Source organism: Anopheles bellator, chromosome 2 (genome assembly GCF_943735745.2).
Source record: "Anopheles bellator chromosome 2, idAnoBellAS_SP24_06.2, whole genome shotgun sequence".
Taxonomy (NCBI): domain Eukaryota; kingdom Metazoa; phylum Arthropoda; class Insecta; order Diptera; family Culicidae; genus Anopheles; species Anopheles bellator.
This window is the reverse complement of record NC_071286.1, coordinates 58,994,637-59,016,296: the sequence shown is the minus strand read 5'-3', so window position 1 is coordinate 59,016,296 and position 21,660 is coordinate 58,994,637. Positions and strand designations below refer to the sequence as shown.

Below are 21,660 nucleotides of genomic sequence, written 5' to 3'. Positions count from 1 at the left end.
ACAGCGGACGGAGCGGTCTCCGAATATTCTGTTTTTGATGGGAAGTTTCAAATAGGAAATCCTTAAATGGTGCTCCCATTTATGATTATTTGCAGCGGTGCGGCATTCGTTTGGAAGTTTTCGCAAAAATAATAGCCACACAGCCGATGAACTTCACGTCGTAATGCAGTGCAAAAAATACGGCCAACGGACACATTGAAATGACTTTGGTGGTACACAGTTTCCCATACATCCTGAAAGGCCGGCAGAAGAGGCAGCCGAGTTCCGTCTATTCAGACGGAACCACGTCGATGCATTATGATGAAAATTAATTAGGAAAAACCCGGACACGTCACCCAGGAGTCACTGCAGTCCTCGAGTCCTGATGGTGGTTTCAAGAGCTTGCCGTACCCCGTTTTTTTCTCTTCCTTTTGCCTGAATGTCTGAAAAGCGAGTCGGTTGGAGCGCGCTGCCTTTCACCCGACGGCGCGTTCGGTGTCCTCCTTTAGTCACGTTTAATTCACATTCACCGACCCTGCACCGACTGCCACCGGAATACTTATGCTATTTTTCAATGAATTGCAACACTGAGTCAAGGTAGCTCCGAACCGAACCGGGGGCCGGTTGCCAGCTTTGCAACATCGTGACATCCTCGACGAGGCCGCAGCCGGGCGCGCCGGGACTTCTGAAATCGTGTAATGAAGTGGTGCCAAAGAAGTTTCTTTATGTTGTGCGGGAATGAAATTATGTCGGCCTGCATCGGGCTGCAAATAGCAGGACTCTGATGGCGTGGTGGTAATGACTGCGTTTTTTTGTTATTAAACAAGGATCGGCTAGGTGGAAAGATAGTATAGAACTGCGGTCATTACTGGCTCCATAGACGCAGGCAGATATTGACTTTGCTTTCCCACCGAATGGAAGGGCGGAACTGAAAGTCAGCATTTTTAACCGACGATGAATGATCATGGCAATAAAAGTGAATTAGTAACACGACGGCACCGCCGACAGACGGGACAAGGTTTAATCACAGGAACGTGTCTGACTGTGGCCGCCCGCCGCGTCGTTCATTAAATTCCAATAAAGTAACCAACACTGAATGCCGCTTTTGTAAAGCAAAATATATTTCAGTTCTGTTAGGTAGTTAGTGTCTGATGGTTTCGATTTGGTTTCGCGCTTTTATTTTTTTTCTTCTACACATGGTTTGAATGCACAGTTGATTTGTGTTTTTTTATGTTTTAACAATTACTTTGCTTGGGCTGCTCTCGGTTTTATTCTAGCTATGAAATTTGCTGCAAACAATATTGCACGCCAAGCGACCGCTTGCGCTTTGGTTCCACTTTCCTTGTCGCGTTCGTCTCGCCATTTGCTTTGCCGCTACTGATAACTGTGATTAATTAGTTGCGCCTCACCCCGTCGCGCACGTTACCGGAATTATCAAGCAAGAAACGGTGCCATTTCTTACGCGAAAAGGGCAACTTCCTTTTTCCCCTGTACACTTTACGCTCGCCTTCCGGTTGCCTTCCGTCTGATTGGTTTGTGATTCGTTGTTTTACAGGATATTCGCTTAGTTTGTCGGTAGCTACTAGTTTGTACATCCTTCTTCCTTGCTTATAGTGTTTGCGTATATTAATGCACCACTTTCTTCAGGGAAGGATCATCACCAAACCTGTTGCTTTTACATTAATACACTTTTTTCCTAATTCCGCTTCCTTTTATACCTTTTTCCATCAGTTGTATGTATGTAGCGCTCTTCTGAATAATAAACAACGATACAATTTGATTTAGTTTTAATATTATGGCTAAACGGCATACCCTTTTCTTTGTGCTTACTTACTTTCTAACTGCTTTTTCCTTTCCGTTTTACTGTATAGCTCAAGTATTGCAACGAATAGCTTATGATAGGGGGTTGATTGAGTTGTGGCCAGTCAAAAACCACAGTTCGTATCTGATGTGTGTTGGGCTTTAACCAAATTCGTAATCCTGTTCAGTACCTGCATTGGTTCAGTGGTTTTCGTCAAAGTTCTGAAATGTGTGTTATGAGCATCACCACCATAATAATGGCTCAAAAGCATTGGCAATGATGCTAGAGATATCTTTAGTTCTATTACCAAAATTAAGCTGAAGACACTGAATATACTTTGTAAAACCTTCTGAACTAATGAGAAGTAATGAAAACAGTTCAAACGATCACCTTTTCGGGACAAAGTTCAATCCTGTTTGCCTTCAAATCATAAACCATCACAAGGACTGACTTCTACGTGCTGACCTACACCATAAATTCGATCGATGTCACTCTCGGGATGCAATAGCAGATCCCGAGGGAACCCTTAACGACAGTGCGTACGAGATAGAGAGCGCCAGAGAGAGAGAGGGGGACAGAGATTTGCCGATAAAAACCCAATTTCCTTTGGGCGATTTTTGGCAAAAACTTACTTCATTGCTGCCACTTGCAGAGGGCCAAGGGCAGCCTTGAACGGGATGCCACATACTACATAAACACTGCACACGTAAAAGAGCTAGAATCGAATCAAAAGCAAATCAAATAAAACACTGTCGTTTAGCTAAGCAACGATCTCGCTCGACCTCGCGATTCGCTCAGTTTCGCGACTTTTATTCAATCAAAACCAGACCGTTCGTTTAACAACAACGACTGTGCGATTGTTTTGTGCACACATTTCGGTTCACTTGTGTTTAGTTAACGGAACGCCACTACACATTACACCGTGTCCTTCTCTTGAATAAGGCAAGTTAATATACATACTATCCAACGATTCCAGCCAGCGCTCCGTGTGTATTTGGTTAGAGGAGTATTAATACTAAAAGTGTTTGATTTTGTTCGTTTACCTTAGCTTAGTAATATGCCGCTGGTCTATACCGTGAGGTTGTTGTTGCCGTCCGTCGCCACTCTGTGGTTGGGAACAAGTTCCCAAAATCACCCCCTTCACACTGACACATACACGCCCGAGTTTTGCCTATAAAACTAACACATTTTTCCCGCTCGGATGCTCAAATATAAAATTCAATCAAACTTAACTTCATTTACACGTTTGCGTTGGTGAAGGAAAAAATGTTTGAACGGATACGCAAATTGCACCGCACCCGGGTGATAGCTACTTAATTATGAGACCATTGTGCTATTCACAAACTCGACACAACATATCCGCATAAACAATTGTGTAACAAATTGATTTTTTTTAATGCATGACGCATCCCCTAACGGAACTGAATGGTTGGAGTCACCGTCACTGGAGCAGCGGGATCAGCACCGCGGCAACTAGTGTGCAAACTAGTGGTATCCACCGAACAGTGGCTATTGTTGATCCTGGGAATAGCGTAACATTGAGCGAAAACAAAAATGTAACTTAAAGAGAATTTTCGATACATCTCGGACACTTACCACCACTGGTGTCGGCCGTTTCGTCTACCGACCGGTCCCGGTCGGGCTTCGCACCTCTCGACTTCTGTTCCGAACGATTTAACTTGTTCACGTCGGACTGATATTGAATGCCTTGCGAAGTGCAGTAGAAAAGTGTGGAATTAATCTAACAGTATGATATGTTGGAAACTAATGTCTTACCTTTGTCAAACAGGTTCACCGTCATCGTTGACAAACCAAACGGTGTTTCGTATACGCGAGTAGCGGTCACAGTCGTCGTTATGCTCTCCGTTGTCGAAGGTGGTATCGTGGTAGGTGGACTGGATGCTACGAACGGATTGGGATCGAAATTTCAATATAAAAACCCTCTCTTTTTGACTTATAGTAAAGTGGTGACAAGTGGCTTAGAGACTTTAGTGCCATTTTGATTGATGTCTCATTGCTCCAATACCAAGGCAACGTACGGATATCACTCGACGTTCTATTGGTACCATGAATCACTTTATTTGTTGATGCTTAGACAGCACGCGTTTACCTCTCAATAAAGTACCCACTGAACAGCTCTCGAATGTCAGTGTTGACCACACAAGGGACGGAACATTATCGACCGTACCGGAAAGCAGTCTTCCAGTGAAGAAAATCACGCGTCCGTAAAGATGAGCAATGTCAACGTTTATGTTCCATCGTTCGGTTGGAAGATGGTACAAAATAGATAGCATTTATTTCACTACCGGATTGGCATCATAAATTCTTTGGCCATTCAGGGGCGTGCGTACGAACGATGTGTTTTGGTTTAGGTCGATGAGGCTTAGTGAGGTACCATAAAAATAAAATTCATAACTCATTCAACTAATTTGAAATGAATAAAGATTTATTTTACATGAAGTACGTGATATCGAATGAGAAACTATCAAGTGACTAATTCTTGTACTTATTTGTCTCTAAAATTCTAAAACAAAAATAAGTTCTCTTTCAGTGATCCCAAAAAGTAGATGAACAAGAAAACGTTTTGTGTCGTTTGCTCAAAGCAAATCTGTTTTGAAAAAGTGTCAACTCGTTGGCGTATTTGGTTCCTGCGGCAATTGTGACGCGGAAAAAAATTATTGGAACTAGAAAACTTCCCCTTCTGAAAACTAAATTGTATGAAACTAAAACCATAAGTTCCTACTTCTGCGACGACGACGACGACGACGGACACGTACCGGAGCTCCAACCAGCAGCAGACAGACTGCGGTAGGACGTGCAAATGAAATCAAACCCAAACAGTTAGCCAAGCGTTGCACAAATACACTGCACATCAGGCGGGGGGCCCTTCTCGAAGGAGCCACAAAGTCGTTCTGACAACAAGAATTGAGATTCGAGCGACGACACTCCTTGATCCTTTGAAGTCTTCATCGCACACGCGGTGGGTGGAAATCCGTGTCCGTCATACGACGTTCGCTGCTGTAACTGTCGCTGTACGGGACGGTACACTGGGTGGAACAGCTTGTAACACATGCTTGTGGTAGAGAAGGATAATGTCCCTGCCTGCAACTGTGTCGTATCAGCGCTCCCCAGAACGGTCTCGGTAGCCAAATCCAGCAAAGCTATCGGTTGCTCCGCTGCTTGCAGGATGCACTTGACTTGTACACCTTCGGCAAGCATGCAACAGGTGGTAAACGGAAGTAAGCACATGGCCACCGATTAGTATGGTGGAAAATAATGCTTTGCTTCGTTCACACTTTTTAATCTTTCGCTTCAACGTTGACCATTGAGGCACCATTCGCCCACTCGTGGTAACAGTTGCTTTTCTGGAGATTATGTTGTAAGAATAAATACATGTAGCGTTTACACTTACAGTACAGCCGGATGCTGCCGTCCGTTTCGCCGCGAGGATTCTTAGCGATGCACTTGTAGACACCGTAGTCACTGTGCTGCACGTCGGCTATATGCAATCGCATGACGGCTTTGTACGAAGGGTTCCCGGGAATCGTTTCGGTTCTGCAAAATGACGGACAATGCGAACCGAGCGTTATGAAATAAAATAAATTCTCTCATTGTTTATTTAACAAAATTGATAACTTAAATTACTAAACGAAATTCATGAGCTGAAATTTTTAAACCCGATACTACTATTGCGCCTAGATGTAGGCAATCGGTGTGCCATTTCATCTCGCAAAAAACGCTTGAAGGACCTTCGAACGCTATGGTCCGTTTGTCAAATGTTCAAAAGTCATTAATACTTTAGCTCTCTATCAAGTAAATGCAAACAGCTACTTGATACTTACTTGTACTTGAGCGAATCGTGGATCATCTGATCGTTCTCCCGCGTCCAGTAGTTGAGTGAGGTAGGATGGGCTTCTATGTTACATTCGATGGTCGTATTGAAGCCGACCGGGACGCCGACCAGCTGATGAGGGGTCCAGAGCATCGGTGGAACTACGCAGACGAAGAGATGAGATACAAAAAGTGCACCCGATTTAGTTGGAAGAAACAATCACGACAACCGCATGTGCATCAATCTACGCAAACGATATCGATTGGCTTGCGTGCCATGACAACGTTTAGAGTGCCGGCCGCTGGCTGGACAGTTGATGGACTACATCGGCCAGTACTCCGGTACACTATACTCACAATCAACACTGACTTTAATGCGCTTCGAGACACTCGGCGGTACTCCGTTCGTTGCTATGCACAAGTAGGCGCCCATATCGTATCGTGACACGCGCGACAGTGTCAGGGCATCGCCTTCCCATTCGAGGACTACTGGAGATGAGAGATGAAGTTAATCAATTAGCAGCAGCGTACACCTTTTCTACTAAACTGACTCTCAAGTGGCCGCGAAAAATGGCGCAGCGTATCCCCCTGCGGATGGATTGTTGGCACTACTTACCACTGTTATTCCGAGTGATGGCAATTTTCGTGTTATCGTCCCGTTTCCACTTTATCGACGGTGGAGGACTTCCGGTCGCTTTGCAGCGCAACGTCACGTTGGCACCTTCCCGGACGATCACGTCACTCGACGAGACGGAGTCATCAATATTTGGTGGCACTAATCAATCGGGAGAGCAAAATTTAAATTGACTGGAAAATGGGAAGAGCGAGTGATTGGAGAAGCCACCGCACAGCGCAGGTTGTATGGGGCAGGCGGACTTTGATGGTTTCAGGAAAGATCTGGAATCTACGGTTCATCATATTATCTCAAATACATGCGCTCAGGAAAAATAAATTAGCTATTTTGAGATACCGTGTACCTCAATTTTACCTCAATAATAGAAAAATATGATGGACACAGATTTGCAGAAGTGTACATGATAGAAAATAACAAGTAATACTTCAAAAAATCGTTAATTTAATATGTTTCATTGGTATGTCAATGTTGTATAAAATACCAAGTGTTCCTGGTACATAAAAGTCTGCCTTATTAAAGTTAATTTATTTGTATTTGCCATAAAAGTTGCCTTATTCGTCAAGGCTTCATACTGAATAGGTTCAATACGGTTCTCTTCTCAGGCATGATGCGTCTTCCGATCGCCTGTGGCACAGTTTTGATAAACTGGGATCAAACTGTCCGTCTTCCGTAGTCATCACTTCCGGGGAAGGCAAATGTGTTGTGACGAGACAATCTGCTAAATCGTTCAATTATTTGCCAAAAAACCTTTCCCTGCCAAGTTTTGTCACCCCAAAATGGTGTGGCTAACACTAAGCTCCGTCGACGAACCAATCTGCGCAGAGAACCGTGAGGCGAGAAGCTGTCGAATCGAAAGTTTTCCACCAGTCCCCAAGTCAAGTTAGTAAATCTTTCAACGAAGCTATGTCCGTTTTGAAGTGAGCGAAGATCATACGAAGCATGTCGCCGGCATTATCGAACTCATAAATAATGCAAATTATCAAGAATCCGTGTGCCGCTCTCCTGTGCCTGTACCGAAAACCACCAATCGTATGTCCGCTCGCATTCGCGGCAGCCTCGGCATATGGCACAGCCCAGAAGAAAGTATTGATAATCGAAAATTTGGATTTCGACCGCTCCGATGATGGAATACCGCTGCGTGTAAGCCTTCGAGGGGCAACCGAGGAGAAACACCCGGGGCCGCTCCTCGGAGTGCCGTTCCCTGTTGCGACGACCGATTCACTCTCGGGCGCACCAACCATTTCCGGGCGCAGTGTGCATTATGATTATTCAAATGGTGAGTGTGATTTTTGTGGATGTGACATTTAATTTGCGAAAAATTTCTCAATTTTTCACTTCACCAAAGTCGAAAGAAAACTTTCGTGACGGTTCTTCGCTTTCCTAGGCGAGTTTTCGGAGCCTGGGCTGGTTGAGCCTGCTGCTGGTTTTGTGTTGTGTGGCCTTTCGATGGCACAGCGCCTTTAGACATTTTTTTGCCTCATGTTTCTTAGTTGAAGCGATTCTAAAGAAAAGTTTTTTTTTCTTTTGCCTGTTGGTCCTTTCCCTCGTGGTTTATAGATTTCAAATCGGGAAAAGAAATCACCGACTTTGAATGGTGCAAATAAGCGGCGATTCTCGATCGATAGGCGTTGGTTGTATGTAATCGATAAGTTTTCCTACACCAGAAGTGTATGGAAATTGGAACCTATTGACCAACTGCTATCCTACTTTTTTGGAGCAATGCTTAGGACAAGCATTGCAAGAATAAAACTCGATTTTGCATCGATTTTCAATTAATTTTAGTAAGATATGAACTTTCTTTTCGAGGTTCATACTTTCAGAAATCATCCCAGGTTGACACGTTAATAATACGGCCTAACACTTTCAATCGTTCCCAAACTGAGATTTCTGATTAACTACAGACAGCACAATCTTCCAGTGGCGTTGAGTCGGTGCGACATTCGCTTAACAGCAAATGTCATCACTGATTAATCCGAGTTGCTGAGTGAGTCGTTTGGAAATGTTCGAATGCTAACGCGGTCATTTAACGTCACGGCACTGTCGTCCGTTCCCGAAGTGTATGCCGACGAGCCATAATTGAATTAACGGTCTGATAAATCGACAGTAAATGATGAATATGATACGCTGTGTTTGGCCGGCGTCACCGCCGCCATCCGCAGTCTATGGCTTCTGCGGAGACACAGGCATATTGAATTATGACCGTTGTCGACTGTTAAATCGTCACTATCGTAACCAACTTACTGCAGTTCGTCGGTGTGCGGCCAACCCATCCCGTTGGGCGTACGAAATCTTTACGGAAGGCAACAGAAGTGAGCAACCGTGATGTCGGTTGGCAAATATGACGTATGACGGAACGAGGATACGCTCTGCCGGCACCCAATTAAGCGCTAGCAGTTTCCGATGCCACTGCACGCTGGGCTATCTCCCCATGATCGATGGGCAGATGCAACAAGTGTCTTTAAACTGTGTATGCAAATTATTTCTCTCTATCGCACGAGGAGTGGAAGATGGAAATGGGCTCTTTTGCGTCTACTTTCCGATCGATGAAAAGCATTAAAAGTGATAATAAGGACGTCTGAGCGAGAGCGGCGAAAAATCAAATTAGCGCCTGATACGATTAAACCAATTGCCAGTACTGCAACGAATGGATGTAACATGTTCCAGATGAAGTGTTCCCGAAGTGCTGGTGCGGTAAAACCACCAAATTATAACCTATCAAAGGTAGGTAGGTTTTCCAAATCGCAAAAACTAATTAATGTCCCATACGCTTAGCGAAGAGTCGAAAGATGTAAATTGGAATGAAAAACTTACCGACTACGTGCAGGTACCCGAACTGGGTTTTGGCGGTCACGGTATTTATTTGACACATGTAGCGTCCCTTGTCCTCCTCCTGCACGTTGGTAATGTGTAGGAACCACGTTTTATGCTTATCGTGCTTATCGTGCGTAACGCTGATCCGCGGGTTCCGCGTGATGACATGATTGTGGACCGTCAGGATGGCCGACTGCTCGAAGTGCATCCAGGCAACCTGTACCGAAGAGAATTTAGATACGAAGTAATAAATCGGAATCGATTTTTTCTATGCCGTTCGGGTGCTCATCTTCATCACGATACTGGCATTTACACTGGAATCGGATCAATCAATCAATCAGCCCGTCAGCCCGCAGGCGCGATGGCCACAGACGCGTGCTCTATCGTTTGCAGAGCTTTGGGCTTGGGCTTCCACAGGCTGACGAAGACCGTCATCAAACCGCCGTCATCCCGATGTCCTGCCGTTAAAAGAGGTCCTTTTTTCAGTCACCACACCATCAGCAATCAGCTCGCAAAGGACGATTTCGAAGTAGCGGGCTAATCGAATGTAAACATGACCTTCGCCTCGACCGGTCGGTCGGTCAATGTTTATCATAAACAATGATAGCTGCAAACATAAATTTTCCAACCGCAACCGTTCCGCAGAGAAAGCACGGCTTTCGGCCGTTTAAATCACGGCCGTAAAAATTCGCCCAACCTTTGCCGGCCTTCCACAAATTGTCACCTCTTTCGCATTGGGCCGGTACCAAGTCAAAGGGACGCGCCGGGCTGCCTCGTGTGTCTCGACATGATCAGCGATAAAAATTACCACTGCAATGGATACGTCTGCCGGCGGATGGGGCCGTTCTGCGTTCGGCCTGCACTTAAGAGCGCACAGAAATGTCCTTTTAATTGAATAGGCCAAACTAGGGCCTGTTTCCGGTCTGCTTTTAAGTCCAAAAATTCTACTCGTAAAGGGCTAAGCATATGCTGCTACTGCTGCTGCTCTTGGCTCCCACTGGCGGTCATAAAAGCGAAGCCGGGGTCCTGGCCGGTGGAACGTATTTGTAAGCCGAGTCTGAGCGGTGTAATTTAAATAAAACAAACATTACCCCTTGGGCTGACGCCAAACTATTCGGTCCTGTCCTGCGCGCCGTGGTAATTGGGTTCCGTAGGCTGAATAAGCTGCAATATTCAACACGACGCGACGTTCGCCGTTTGGCGAAAATGTTTCTCCATTTTCGCTGGCACAGTTCAGGGATAGCGGGGTTTTAAATGCCGTGTATAAGAACCGATGATCGAAAGGTCTTCGGATCCTGTTGAGCCGATCCACTCCGATCCGGCTGCACTATTATCGAGCCATATAACTAGAGTGATTCAATCGCAAGAAATCATGATCCTGCATAAATTACGTCCTTTTTTCTCCCGGCTCGACTCGATTTGTTGTGCAACATAAAATGTTCAATCCTAAAATCCGTGCCAAAGGTCGAGAAATTCGAATCGTTTTGCCGGTAGCAGCGTATCGAGCGCCAAAAAATCCCCATCGGCACGCCGGCACTCGACTCGCAGCCCCCAAAACGGATCCCATAATTATTATTATGGGGAGCTTTAAAATTAAACTAATTTCAAACTGAGTCAACAAAACTGGCAACGTCATTTTCTTCCCATTATCGCTTTTGTCGACCTTTATTGTTGACACCACCACCACCGTCACCGTTTAGGGTCGTTCCGAAACCATCCGACCCGACGCCAGGGGACCGGGCCCGTTTAGGACGTCCTTTTTGTGAAATGGCGAGAGAAACCAGCAAGTCGCCGGCTCCGGCTCCCTGTAATCGAAATATTCTCACACTGCACCACGCCACACGCCAGCGCTCGGCACACGGCAGGGGTCTTCAAAATGAGGCGACACGTAAATAAAATCTCACCGCTTCCCGGCACAATGGGTAATGCTGGGGCTCTGCTCTGGCCACAAAAAACATCGGTAGGAAGAAATTAGGTTCTGCTTAAAAACAAGCTTTGGGTTATGTCGTTTGCCCTAAAGTTAAACGTTGCGATATTTATTGCAATGGATTTTGAAACCAATTCAAACTAACTAATTTTTGCAACAAATTCGAAATTAATTAGAGTAAATCGTTACGGCCACCATCACTAGGAGCCGTAGTGCTCCTGCCTCACAAAAAGGTGTTGCAGAATGATTCGTAATCCGCTCGGTGCCGTGGATTTTGGGGCACGGCCCCAGACATGCCTTATCACGGACGCGTCCTGCTGCAATCTCTCGACCAAGGCGACCCAATTCCGGTGGTACGCGCCGCGTCTTTTTCACCAATTTAATCATCCTTTCTGGCAACGTGACTTTGGAGGAGCCTCACAATCAACCATCGCAGGTTCTTTTTCGGGTTCGCAAAACTGCATGGTCGCGACGCCCCGTGGGTACATCCTTGATGAATCGCTTTCACTTTGCGAGGTAACCATCTTCAATGCTGCTGCGCTGAAGGCGCAACTGGTCGTGGTGCGGATCAAGCACCTTTCGGTGGCCGCGGCTACTCCACGGAGTCTGGTTACTTTTAACAGTACCAAAAAATGGGATCAATTTTTCATTCACGATCTAATCTTTTTTTACCGATAAACCTACATTGTAACGTTTGATATGTTAAAATGTCCACGTTTTCGTCTTAAAAATATGGAGAATTTGCTTGGCCATTGCAAAATCACCACATCAAATCTTTATCATGTTACATCACATTCACGAACGGCGTGCGGCATAATGAGCTCGTCGGAGTTCAGAACCATTAAACATAATTAGTTTGACACTTTTTTCCTGCGTGACAGTCTTTATATTTTTTGTGATTAATTGCCATCTTTTCAAACCGGCGGGAACCGGTGGTAGAATCGCACGTGATGCTGCTACACTCTGAATGGATGGTGCAAAACGTCACAGTCATTCATTGCATGGATGTTGCGAAACGAGCCCTTAAACTACTTACAGCCCATACTTTACTACTTATCAATCTGAGTTCGCGTAGTTCTAGTAAAAATTCGTGCATATTTAGAATTCATATTTCTTCATTATAGCGACAAACACACTTGCCCCTTTATTTGCATCCAAACTAATTCTGAAGAACCCGCCTTGGCTTGCTTTTAAGTAATCGATTACAGTCACCATAAAAGTGAAGTTGACCGAAGCTGTGAACGGTTCAAACTATTCAACACGCCCTAATGCATCCTTCTAACGTCGTTCTAATAAGGACATCGATTCGGATCGAAAGTTTGCTGCAAAACTATCGCTTAAAGTGCCGCTATCCATGGCATCACCATAAAGCTGAGCCAATTTAGTAAAAGGTCGAAGGATAAGGAGGAAAATTAAATGCTACTCCGTCGAAATTTGTCCGAAGGTGCCGGAGGAAATCCGTCCTGACACCCGGGTTGCACTGAGTGCAGACATGCACACTTGACCAGCATCGCCGGGAAGCCAGGGTCGGTTTCGATTCCGACCCATACATAATTTATGTCCTATGCCAAGGCTTCCGAGCCATTCACCGGTAACGAACAAATCTGTGAAACAGTGCGCCCGCCGACTGTTGGCCCCGTAATCGGGGCCCTCGCTCTCCAGGCTTGCCGTCAACCTTGCAGAACTTCTTTATCTACCGCCGATCTTCCCGCCGGTTCCGGGTTCAACTGGCACGAACCGAATGCGGAAACGAATTTCGAATGTTTTCTCCCCATTCAGCAAAAGTAAAATCAAACTGGCCAAAAGAAGTTAAACCCCGAAGTCGCGAACTGGTGCGGTTTGAAGCCCAGCCACGTCTGCCGTCCTCGTTCAGCGCACGCAGCGAGCGAGGCGGCGTTTCGTTCTCAAAACTCACGTCAGCACACGCGCTTTATAAGGAGTAAGAAAAATCCATTACATCAGTCTAGCCGAAAAATGTGCTGCGAAAATTTCGTAAACAAACCTATAAATCGTCTCGACCGTGTTGATAGTGGTAGTGACTGTCAGCTTTCGGGGCCGGTGGGCGAAGGGCCAGCTCTTCCCTCGCATGGGGGGCGGGAAATCGGGACAATCGGGATTGCCATCGACAATCAGGATGCCACAGTTTTGGTACGGCTACGGGGTTGAAACCGATCCGAGAAGAACCTTCTCTTGGACAGCAAGCAGAAGTATAGAATATAAGGAAACTCCAGAATGGTGAAAACAGGTGAAGCGAAGGAAACAAAAGAGTTCTCGCCAAAATTTAGGACATTGATAGAAAATAAAAAAGCAGACATAAAACCTCAAAAAGAAAGTTTACTAAGAAGGCAGTTAAATATTTGTAAGATCGCTTGTCGTGATATGAAAAATATGATTGAACTTTAAGATTTTTAATGATAATTATTTTTAATAGCGGGAACAAGAAAATACTAAGCAACATAACACGAAATACAACTAAATTGTGTAAATAGTAAACATTATAAAAGCGTTAAAAAGTAGTTAAACTTAATCCAACGAGATCATTAAAAGGAACGAGTTGTGTTGTGAACAACGGAAAAGCGACAAAAAGTAGTGTCCTAATGAAGAACGACCGATGCAGAATACTTAATATAAAAAACAATGATTTAATAGATACTTAATGAAATATTGAGCAAACTTTACACAAGCAATCATTATGAATGAAAAATGAATAAAGTTGCCTACCTTATACGAGCCGAGATTTTTGACTGAACAGGCGAGCTTAACGTTGCGCCCCGCCGGAACAGTTATGTTTTCTATAACATCGGTGAACTCAGGATCCTCCAGGACAGCTGAAACGGCAGTGGAAATGGAAACTATCAGCAGAGGTATTAAGGAAAAAGGCTGATTATATTACGACATAACTCATACACGTTGGACAGTTCGCTAACCTCCAGCACACCGGAACGTGCTGGAGTGTTCAACATTTGCGGATGCTGTCATAACGCCGACGTGTCGTGTCAGAACATTTGAGTTTCCGGTGGCCACCGAGTTGCCGATGGATCCCACCTGCCCTACGCTCATTATAATCGACAGTTCGCGTGAAGCTCGTAAACAGTTGGAGTCCTGTCGATAAAATAAACTGTGCCGCAGACGAGCGCCCATCACCGATTGGTAGAACTTTTTACAATGAAGCCTTCAACAAGCACCTCGGGAACTCGGGATTATGCCGCCAACAATCGTACTCGCCGACCGTTCATTAGCGACGAATGATGGTGGTACGTTGGAAGACATCGCCGTGAACACGTCGTGAACACGTCGTGAGCAGTGCCCACTGACTGTGTCGGCATCCGTCGTCCCGGGAGTCAAATTATCCTTCATTATCCAGCCTCATTCGATCACGCTTGTCGGGCCGTCGACGGTCCAGTCGACGGTCGGACAGGAGAGCCAGTACACCAACCCGGGCAGCCGCCTGGACCTGAAGCACCTTTGCTAAAAGTTCGCTTTTTCCCCTCAGTGCATGACACGGGGTTGTCAACCTAACGCTTCCCATACATCAAAGTCAACGAAAAAGTCAACAGTTTTCTGGAAAATTATTTTCCACCCTCCTCGCCGGCCGTGAGTCGTGAGTTTTAGGTTAATGCACACAAACACATACACGCAGCGTTTCCATCACATTTCGGTTCATGGCGAATCATGGGCTAGATTTTTTCGCTATTCCGGTCACGTTAAATACAGCTTTTTTCTTGCCCTCTCATTCAATCGCTGCACGGAGTGCTGGCTCTAGTTGGCCTGGGGGGGACCATGTAAAGGCGGAGGACTTCGCCTATGGTCATAGGACATGGCAGATGCTAGGCAGAAGTTGTTCTTCCCTGCGGTAGACCCATCGCCTAAAGCCATTCGTTACAGAAACTGCCTTCGGTCGGTGTAATTTAGTTTTATTCAAAACAGAATATTAGGAGCCTACGTTGCAATATTTCATAACGGAACGGCAGACTGATGAGTAAAATGTTAAAAATATGCCATTTTATTAATTAATGATAGCAATTGCAGATTGCTTAAAAAATAAGTATTCTTCTAAGCACAGCTTCTTTGTTGAGTATAACAAAAAAAACCAGAGTATAAAAAAGGCGATAAATGGAGCACACAAGGAAAAACACGTGCTATTTTTAAATATAATTATAACATGAATAAGAGCTTGTTGAAAATTTATTGATAAAGATGATAACAGAAGTAGAAATCGAAAGAGGATCCGAGCATACTTCAGCATGAAATTCTCATTCACAAACGAGCCCATCCTTCATATAACAAAAGTTTTACAATTGAAACGTAGTCTTAAATTTTTTTAATCGAACACTGTCGAAACGACGACCGAATACTAATCTATCAAATCCAATCCATGTGGTTCCATTCTACCGTTCTTTTTTTTTTCACTGGCTAGCAGGTTCTTTTTTCTTCTTCAAGCAAAGTCTCGTAAGCTTTACTGAAAATACTCGTTTTCAATCGAGCCCCGATAATGTAGCCTGTAAACTAAACCACCTCGGAGCTCTGGCCCGACACGCCGGAGGCCATCGGTAGTGATCAGGGCAATCCGTGGCACGTAATCGGCAAGGATAATGCCGCCCGGAGAGAAAGGATACAATTGTAATTCAATTAAGGTTGATACTGGGATGGTGATTCAACCTAATTTCGATTCTGCCGTGCAGAACGGCAGCGGCCACCGGTTGGTGGATGCCGGAAGAACGGTCATCCTTTTAGTGCCGTCGGTGCCCAAGGACATCCACCCTCACACCCACACACACACACACATACATTCCCAAAGGTGAGGTCCCTGCGGTTGCGATGCATCGCCGGCAGCGGCGAACCGGGATAACGAAGCGGACAGTTTCGCCGAAGAACTTCGCTTTTGGAGTCCATTTATTGTCTGCTCGAACGTCGAGTCCGTGTCCGGTCCGAAATGGCGAAACCAAAAATGGACCCCGGACCCCGGAGATAAAGGGACGACCCGGGACGACGTACGTATTTTCTTTTAATATTCCACAAATGTCGGCAGTCGAAGTAAATAAAATTAAAGACTGCACAACCCCCAACAGACCACGGTATAGAAGAGCGCCGTGTAGCCCCGTTGGTGACAATGTTGCCCCGAGCTCGGGGACGAAGAAAAAATCTTCTCGAACCTTCTGGGCGAAGGAGAATGCCCGCCCGCCCGAACCAGACACACGGTACCCCACACGTTCTCGTGTGAGTCTAATGAAGTCGATGAGTTCGAGATTGTTTTAACGAGCATTCAATCCAACCGTAGAGCCGGCGAAACCGGCTCGAAAACTTTCTTCGAACCGCCAAAGCGACCCGGTGCCCGACCGGGGATCGGATTAAAGACTTGATTGAAAATTCGCTCGTAAATGGCCGATTTTCGTGAACAGCACACGGCCCCGCCAGATTATCCCATTTTGTTCCGCCGATTTGAAAATGATTTTAATTTAGACAATTGCTAGGTTTTGTGGCAAAAAATCAAGGAACAAAAAAGGGCTGATAAAAGCTCATACTTGAAAATATTTTAATTTGATACAAAACACACAGTTGGTCGGTTTAGAATTATCCAGCGAGTAGAATGTTTAGAATCAAACATAGACAAATCTCCACACCCGGATCCGAGCAATTGAACTGAAACAATAATTAAAATAAAATAAAATAGTGAACTTTATCGATCGGGCGTAAAAAGATGGGTAAAAACGCTGATGATGATAACTTTCGACTGCATATTGGGGTTTTCAAACACAAAAATGGGATTCCAGAGCTATTCGGCTGAGAAACGCTGATTAATGTTCTAAATGAACAACGTAAAACTATATTGGTGAAAACACTATATCTTTAGGTCTCCCCAAAGCTCAATTCAAACTCATAAGATCTCCATCTGTGATTGGAAATGAGTCTCTATATTTATCAAATTACGTTGCCTTCAAATTTGCACTATTTTTAGAGATCACCTTGAATCCTTTCTCTCACTCAACACTCGCGCATTACGCCACTGTTACTACATTCTGGCACATTCGCAGCCCACGTCGGACAATTTTCGACGGCAAACCGCACAACAGCCAAGCCGAAGATCCATTTGTGTAACGATAAATGCAACCGTGCCATTTCCGGGCTTTGCCTTGCGGGTTTCGGGATTTATGTCTGTCCGCGGTTTGCTGTTTTCGATCAAACTTGCACTTCCAACGCTCGCCCCAAACCGGTTCCATTCCCCCCGAACTGTCCCCGCACGGTAGGTGTCCACGTGCGATGCCAGAACACCGGGAACATGCACGAAAACATCCGGTCGCCGGCCTGCGACAAACCGACGGTGGCCATGGGTGGTGCTACCTGGGATGCGTTGCATACGAAGCATATTTTTCTAAATTAAGCACGCATGAAATACTTTTTCTCTCCCGAACCCGAGCGATGCTGGTCTGGCCCGGCCAGCCCCTGCCGCATACCGCATGCCGCATTTGCTCTCTCACAGGTTTTTTTTCAATAAACATAAACTTTTTCCTTCCAGCTTTCGCCGTGCTCGATCGAAAGGGCAAAATGGAGAGCAAAATTTAGAATAGCGAACAGAGGATGGGCAAAAAGGGTCCCTCACGACGGCGAACAAGATAAAGCACCGGAGACGCTATAAGCCGGAGCGCCACCGGAGGGTGGTGACAACACAAAAACCCCATGCAAAAGTTTGTACTTTACTGCATTGTTGTATTGTGCGAGACTCTCCAGCGCCAGCGGTCTACTAACTCCCTCACTCCAAGGATCACTTTTGGTCGCAGGAGCACGGGACCGAGCAGTCGGACGGGGGTGCGGTGCCATTGTCAAGTGTCACCGGAGTGTGCCGCCGGAGAAGAAGCTGCAACAGGCAGGCAGTAGTCGTTGTGGTGTCGTTAGTGGCGGTGCCAGTGTTGGGATGGGCGTTGTTTATGTCTCTGAACCAATGTCAGCGGAGATCAAAACCGGGCCCAAGGAGACGGAACTTGGCTGTGTCGGAACGTCGGAACGCCGGAATTGGAAGCCCACCGCCCGCCTGGGACTACTCGAACTAGAACGGGACGATCACGACGGCGGAGTAAGCAAGCTCTCAATGGCAATAGTGGTAAAAGTGAACCATCGTAAGCAAAGTGAATTTCACATTCAATTGTTTGATGTGATTTTGGAGCAGTGATTGTGGGCGAACTGCACTTTGCAGCGTAAGTTGTGCCTCCAGGTAGGGAGGATTAGAGCAATTGACCGGAAACGATTGACACCGGAAACGTAGTTACGGCCGGGTGAACAAGGTGGGCTCTGGAAAGGGGTGAAAATTATGTTTGGTTTGGAAAAGAAGATAAAAAAGGAAAAGTTTTATGTAACAGGGATTAATTTTATTAAAATAACAATTACCTCTCATTAGCGATTGCAAAAGCTAAGCGTTGATATTAGAGGCATGAACAAGGCCATGCGACGTCGAAAAATGGTAACCAAATTTTGCCGAAAAACATAAAATATCGGCAATTTTAGAAAAAATATACAAAGTATTCTTCTAAATCGACATCATCACTATTAAAATAATCCCAACTCTATGCAATACATCCAATTTCCCTTGTTCCAATTTTCGAAACGCTTTGAAAAGTACTTTTTAAAAATAGGCTTCAACAAATTCCTCGCTTCGATAGGAATCGAAACTACTAGCATTACGCGAACGGCGTTCAATCCATAAATAGTATTCTTTGTCGAGGGTTTGGCCGGTTGGAAGGAATTCAAAATGCGTGCTACGTGGTGCGACCACGGTATCCGAAGAACACCGTGTTCCATTATGTTTTGGCTTCAGTAGCAAATAGGACTAGGAGGATTGTTAATTCAAACATTTATGTTCACAGAAGAAACAACAACAGAAGTTAAACAATGTTAGTTCTACTTCTAAATTTGAATGAAAATTTCAACAATTTATCCCAAAATACTGCTCTAACGACGAATCATGACAGCCAGTTATAAAACACTATCTAAACTATATCTAAACTTTGAATATCTTTGTTCAATTTTAGGGCTTTTCGGTTTATTTCTTAGGGAACTTTAATGATGCCAGGGAGCAGAAACGAATTTTAGGTCTATTGTTCGACAGCACGCCTCAATAACGTTCTAAATGATCTGATGGATGTGCTCCAAAGATCGATCGGACCTTAAGAATCATCAAATCGTAATGGACACAAATGTATTTCAATTTAGATTGTTTGTTTGCAGTACAATCAGAAAGAATTCCAAGTGCAACGGAAAGCATAAAACGGCCCTGTTGTGCTGTGCTCCGAAACACACAGGCCATCAAAATTCGGAAACTATGCAACAAATTGATCGAATTTTTTCCATGTTTTATGAATCGACTACGTCGCACTTCACCAAGTTTCAGAATATTTATTGCATTTTAACCGCACCATGGTGAAGTGGGCTTTACGTAGTTTTAGCAGGAGCAGTTTGCAGCAAATGACTTATTAATATTCAAGGTAACCATCGCCGCACTGCATTCTCTCTGGCCGAGAGAACACTTTCCGAGAATTAATTCCTCCGAGAACGGATCCTTCGCCTGTGTCCAGTATATTTACATTTATTCATTTTCCGCTTATTTGCTCTCCTTTTACGGAATACAAAGCAAAGGTAAAGGCGTCGTTTTTCCGCCCGAAAACGACGTGGCGCTATCGTCTCTCTTGGGGAAGGGTCATGTTTCCACCTAGCGGAGCGGTGTATTTATGCTCGTGAATGTGTACATAGGACCCCCCCCCCTCATCGGATGGCGCCGAGCGAGCGAAGATTTATGCAGTGGCGCGTTTGCCGGAGCAGGGATTGGAGCAAGTTTGCAAGTAGATTGAAAAATCCTTTCTCCACAAAAAGTGCTCCCCCGAAAAAGGACCTTCACCCAGCCACCAACCACAAAAGGCTGAGCCAACGCCAAATCAAATAGACACCGAGGCAGCGAACCTACTCGGAACTCGGTGCGCCGGTCTACGGAAGGTGGCGTGCGTTGTTGAACGGAACGGAACACGGCCCCAACTGCCCCCACGGCCATGCATTATGATTTTTACGTACACGCCATTTCCATATTTCGATTTCCTGCTGTCAAACGATGTCAAAAGTATACTTCCGTTGGCCAACACGGGCACGGGCGTATGCGTTGGCTGGTGCGCAACGAACGGGATCCTTGATCCTTGAGAAGCGGAAAACGAAGATAAAAAAAGGCTTTCACCATAAAGGCAACCTTCTAGCGAGGCCGACAAACCCGAACTACAATGTCGTTACCGTACACGCAGCGAGGCAAAGTCTTGCTGTATTGGATTGTTATGGATTGATTTTGTTAAAAGGATCGCAACGATTTGGCGGCCACCGTTCGGCTGAAGATGACGTATTTTGAAGGCCGCATTCTTGTGCCAATGTGTGCCGCTCGTAAATTGATGGCTCGTAATTTGATTAATGGTTCGGTCACCAGTAATCACCGTCAGTTGATGCGAAAATGAACACCGGCGGAGATGGGGACGTCTTAAAAGAAAATATTGTCACATTTGGCTACGTAAAGAGGGTAGTAAAATCCTTTTATGTAAGTGTTTTCATTGGAACGAATCGGAATGAAAGAGTACGTTTTACAACTTCGCAAATAACTAATATTTGGTTGGGGGGGAAAGAAAACCGTATTTTTGCGCGACATTCGAAACTGGCATGTCCTAGATGGACATGACATGTCAAAAATGCATCGCTTGGAACATCGCATAAACTTTGAATAGTTTGATCGATGCTTTACGAGATATCGATAATTACAGCCATCTATCGAGAAAATAATTGACTTCCTTTTCATCCAAGTTCATATAATGTTAATCAATTTATGATTATTTTATGTACCTCTAGAACAACTACAACTCTGAAGGTATTTTTAAAAGAGTTAAATAAAACTGCATGACTTTGAAAACTCAAAACATTTTAATATAATATAAAGTTAATGCAAAATAAGGAACAAAAAAAAACAAAATAAACACTCAAATCAAGAATAAAGTTTTTGGCAATAATTAAATATTAGATGGTGGCTTTCAAAACTGTTTAATATTTTAAATATAATGCCATTTCCAAGTAAGGTCCAGTAAGTAAGTGAGAAGTAATGTAACGTTTAAAAACGGAAGCTGCTACCTCAAGACAACTTCTTCAAAAACAAAAAACAACGAAATCGACTCATCAATCTTATACTTCTTCTAACACTCGCGTAATGGGTACAAATGTCTTAGTTTGTCTTAACGACGTGCCTTTTTGTTTTATTTATCAAAACCCGTCATGTTCAATAACGTGCGATACGATGAGGCTTTCTTTTTCACAAAAGCAGATTAGAGGCCTTTCGTCACTTTCCGCTCAGAAGTATTTCACTTTTAGACATCCTCGGGTTCGTTTCCACCGGCGGTACCTATATTTTCTCTCCCCAGTGCAGTGACATGTCATCTACGGGAATGATGAATCTTTCCCATGACCTCCGCGGCCGACGTGCCGATCCGCTTGGAGGGACCCCTTGCAAACGGGCGGCCACCGACCTGTGCTGGATGTTTTCACTCCCAAAATAGCCTCTCAATCCTTTGGGCATCTGTCTATTTTCAACGCTTCACGCAATCACCGTTCCGCTTTTTTTCCTCCTTCCGAGCAGACCACGAAAATGTTGTCACTTGTCACCGGTGATTA

At 44.9% G+C, this 21,660-nt stretch overlaps 1 protein-coding gene across 1 annotated transcript in view; it reads right to left on the bottom strand.

Annotated features, from left to right (window-relative positions):
• Positions 1–3,208: 3,208 nt before the first annotated feature.
• LOC131207788 (neurotrimin-like) overlaps positions 3,209–21,660 on the bottom strand; it is a 37,784-nt gene continuing 19,332 nt past the window's right edge. Inside the window, exons 2-10 of the mRNA XM_058200418.1 lie at positions 13,705–13,811; positions 9,057–9,273; positions 6,228–6,386; positions 5,969–6,097; positions 5,623–5,773; positions 5,193–5,335; positions 3,557–3,682; positions 3,377–3,487; positions 3,209–3,301 (exon numbers count right to left, since the gene is read on the bottom strand). Coding sequence (XP_058056401.1) covers positions 3,222–3,301; positions 3,377–3,487; positions 3,557–3,682; positions 5,193–5,335; positions 5,623–5,773; positions 5,969–6,097; positions 6,228–6,386; positions 9,057–9,273; positions 13,705–13,811 — 1,223 coding nt within the window. The 3' untranslated portion in view covers positions 3,209–3,221. The remainder of the gene's footprint in view (positions 3,302–3,376; positions 3,488–3,556; positions 3,683–5,192; positions 5,336–5,622; positions 5,774–5,968; positions 6,098–6,227; positions 6,387–9,056; positions 9,274–13,704; positions 13,812–21,660) is intronic.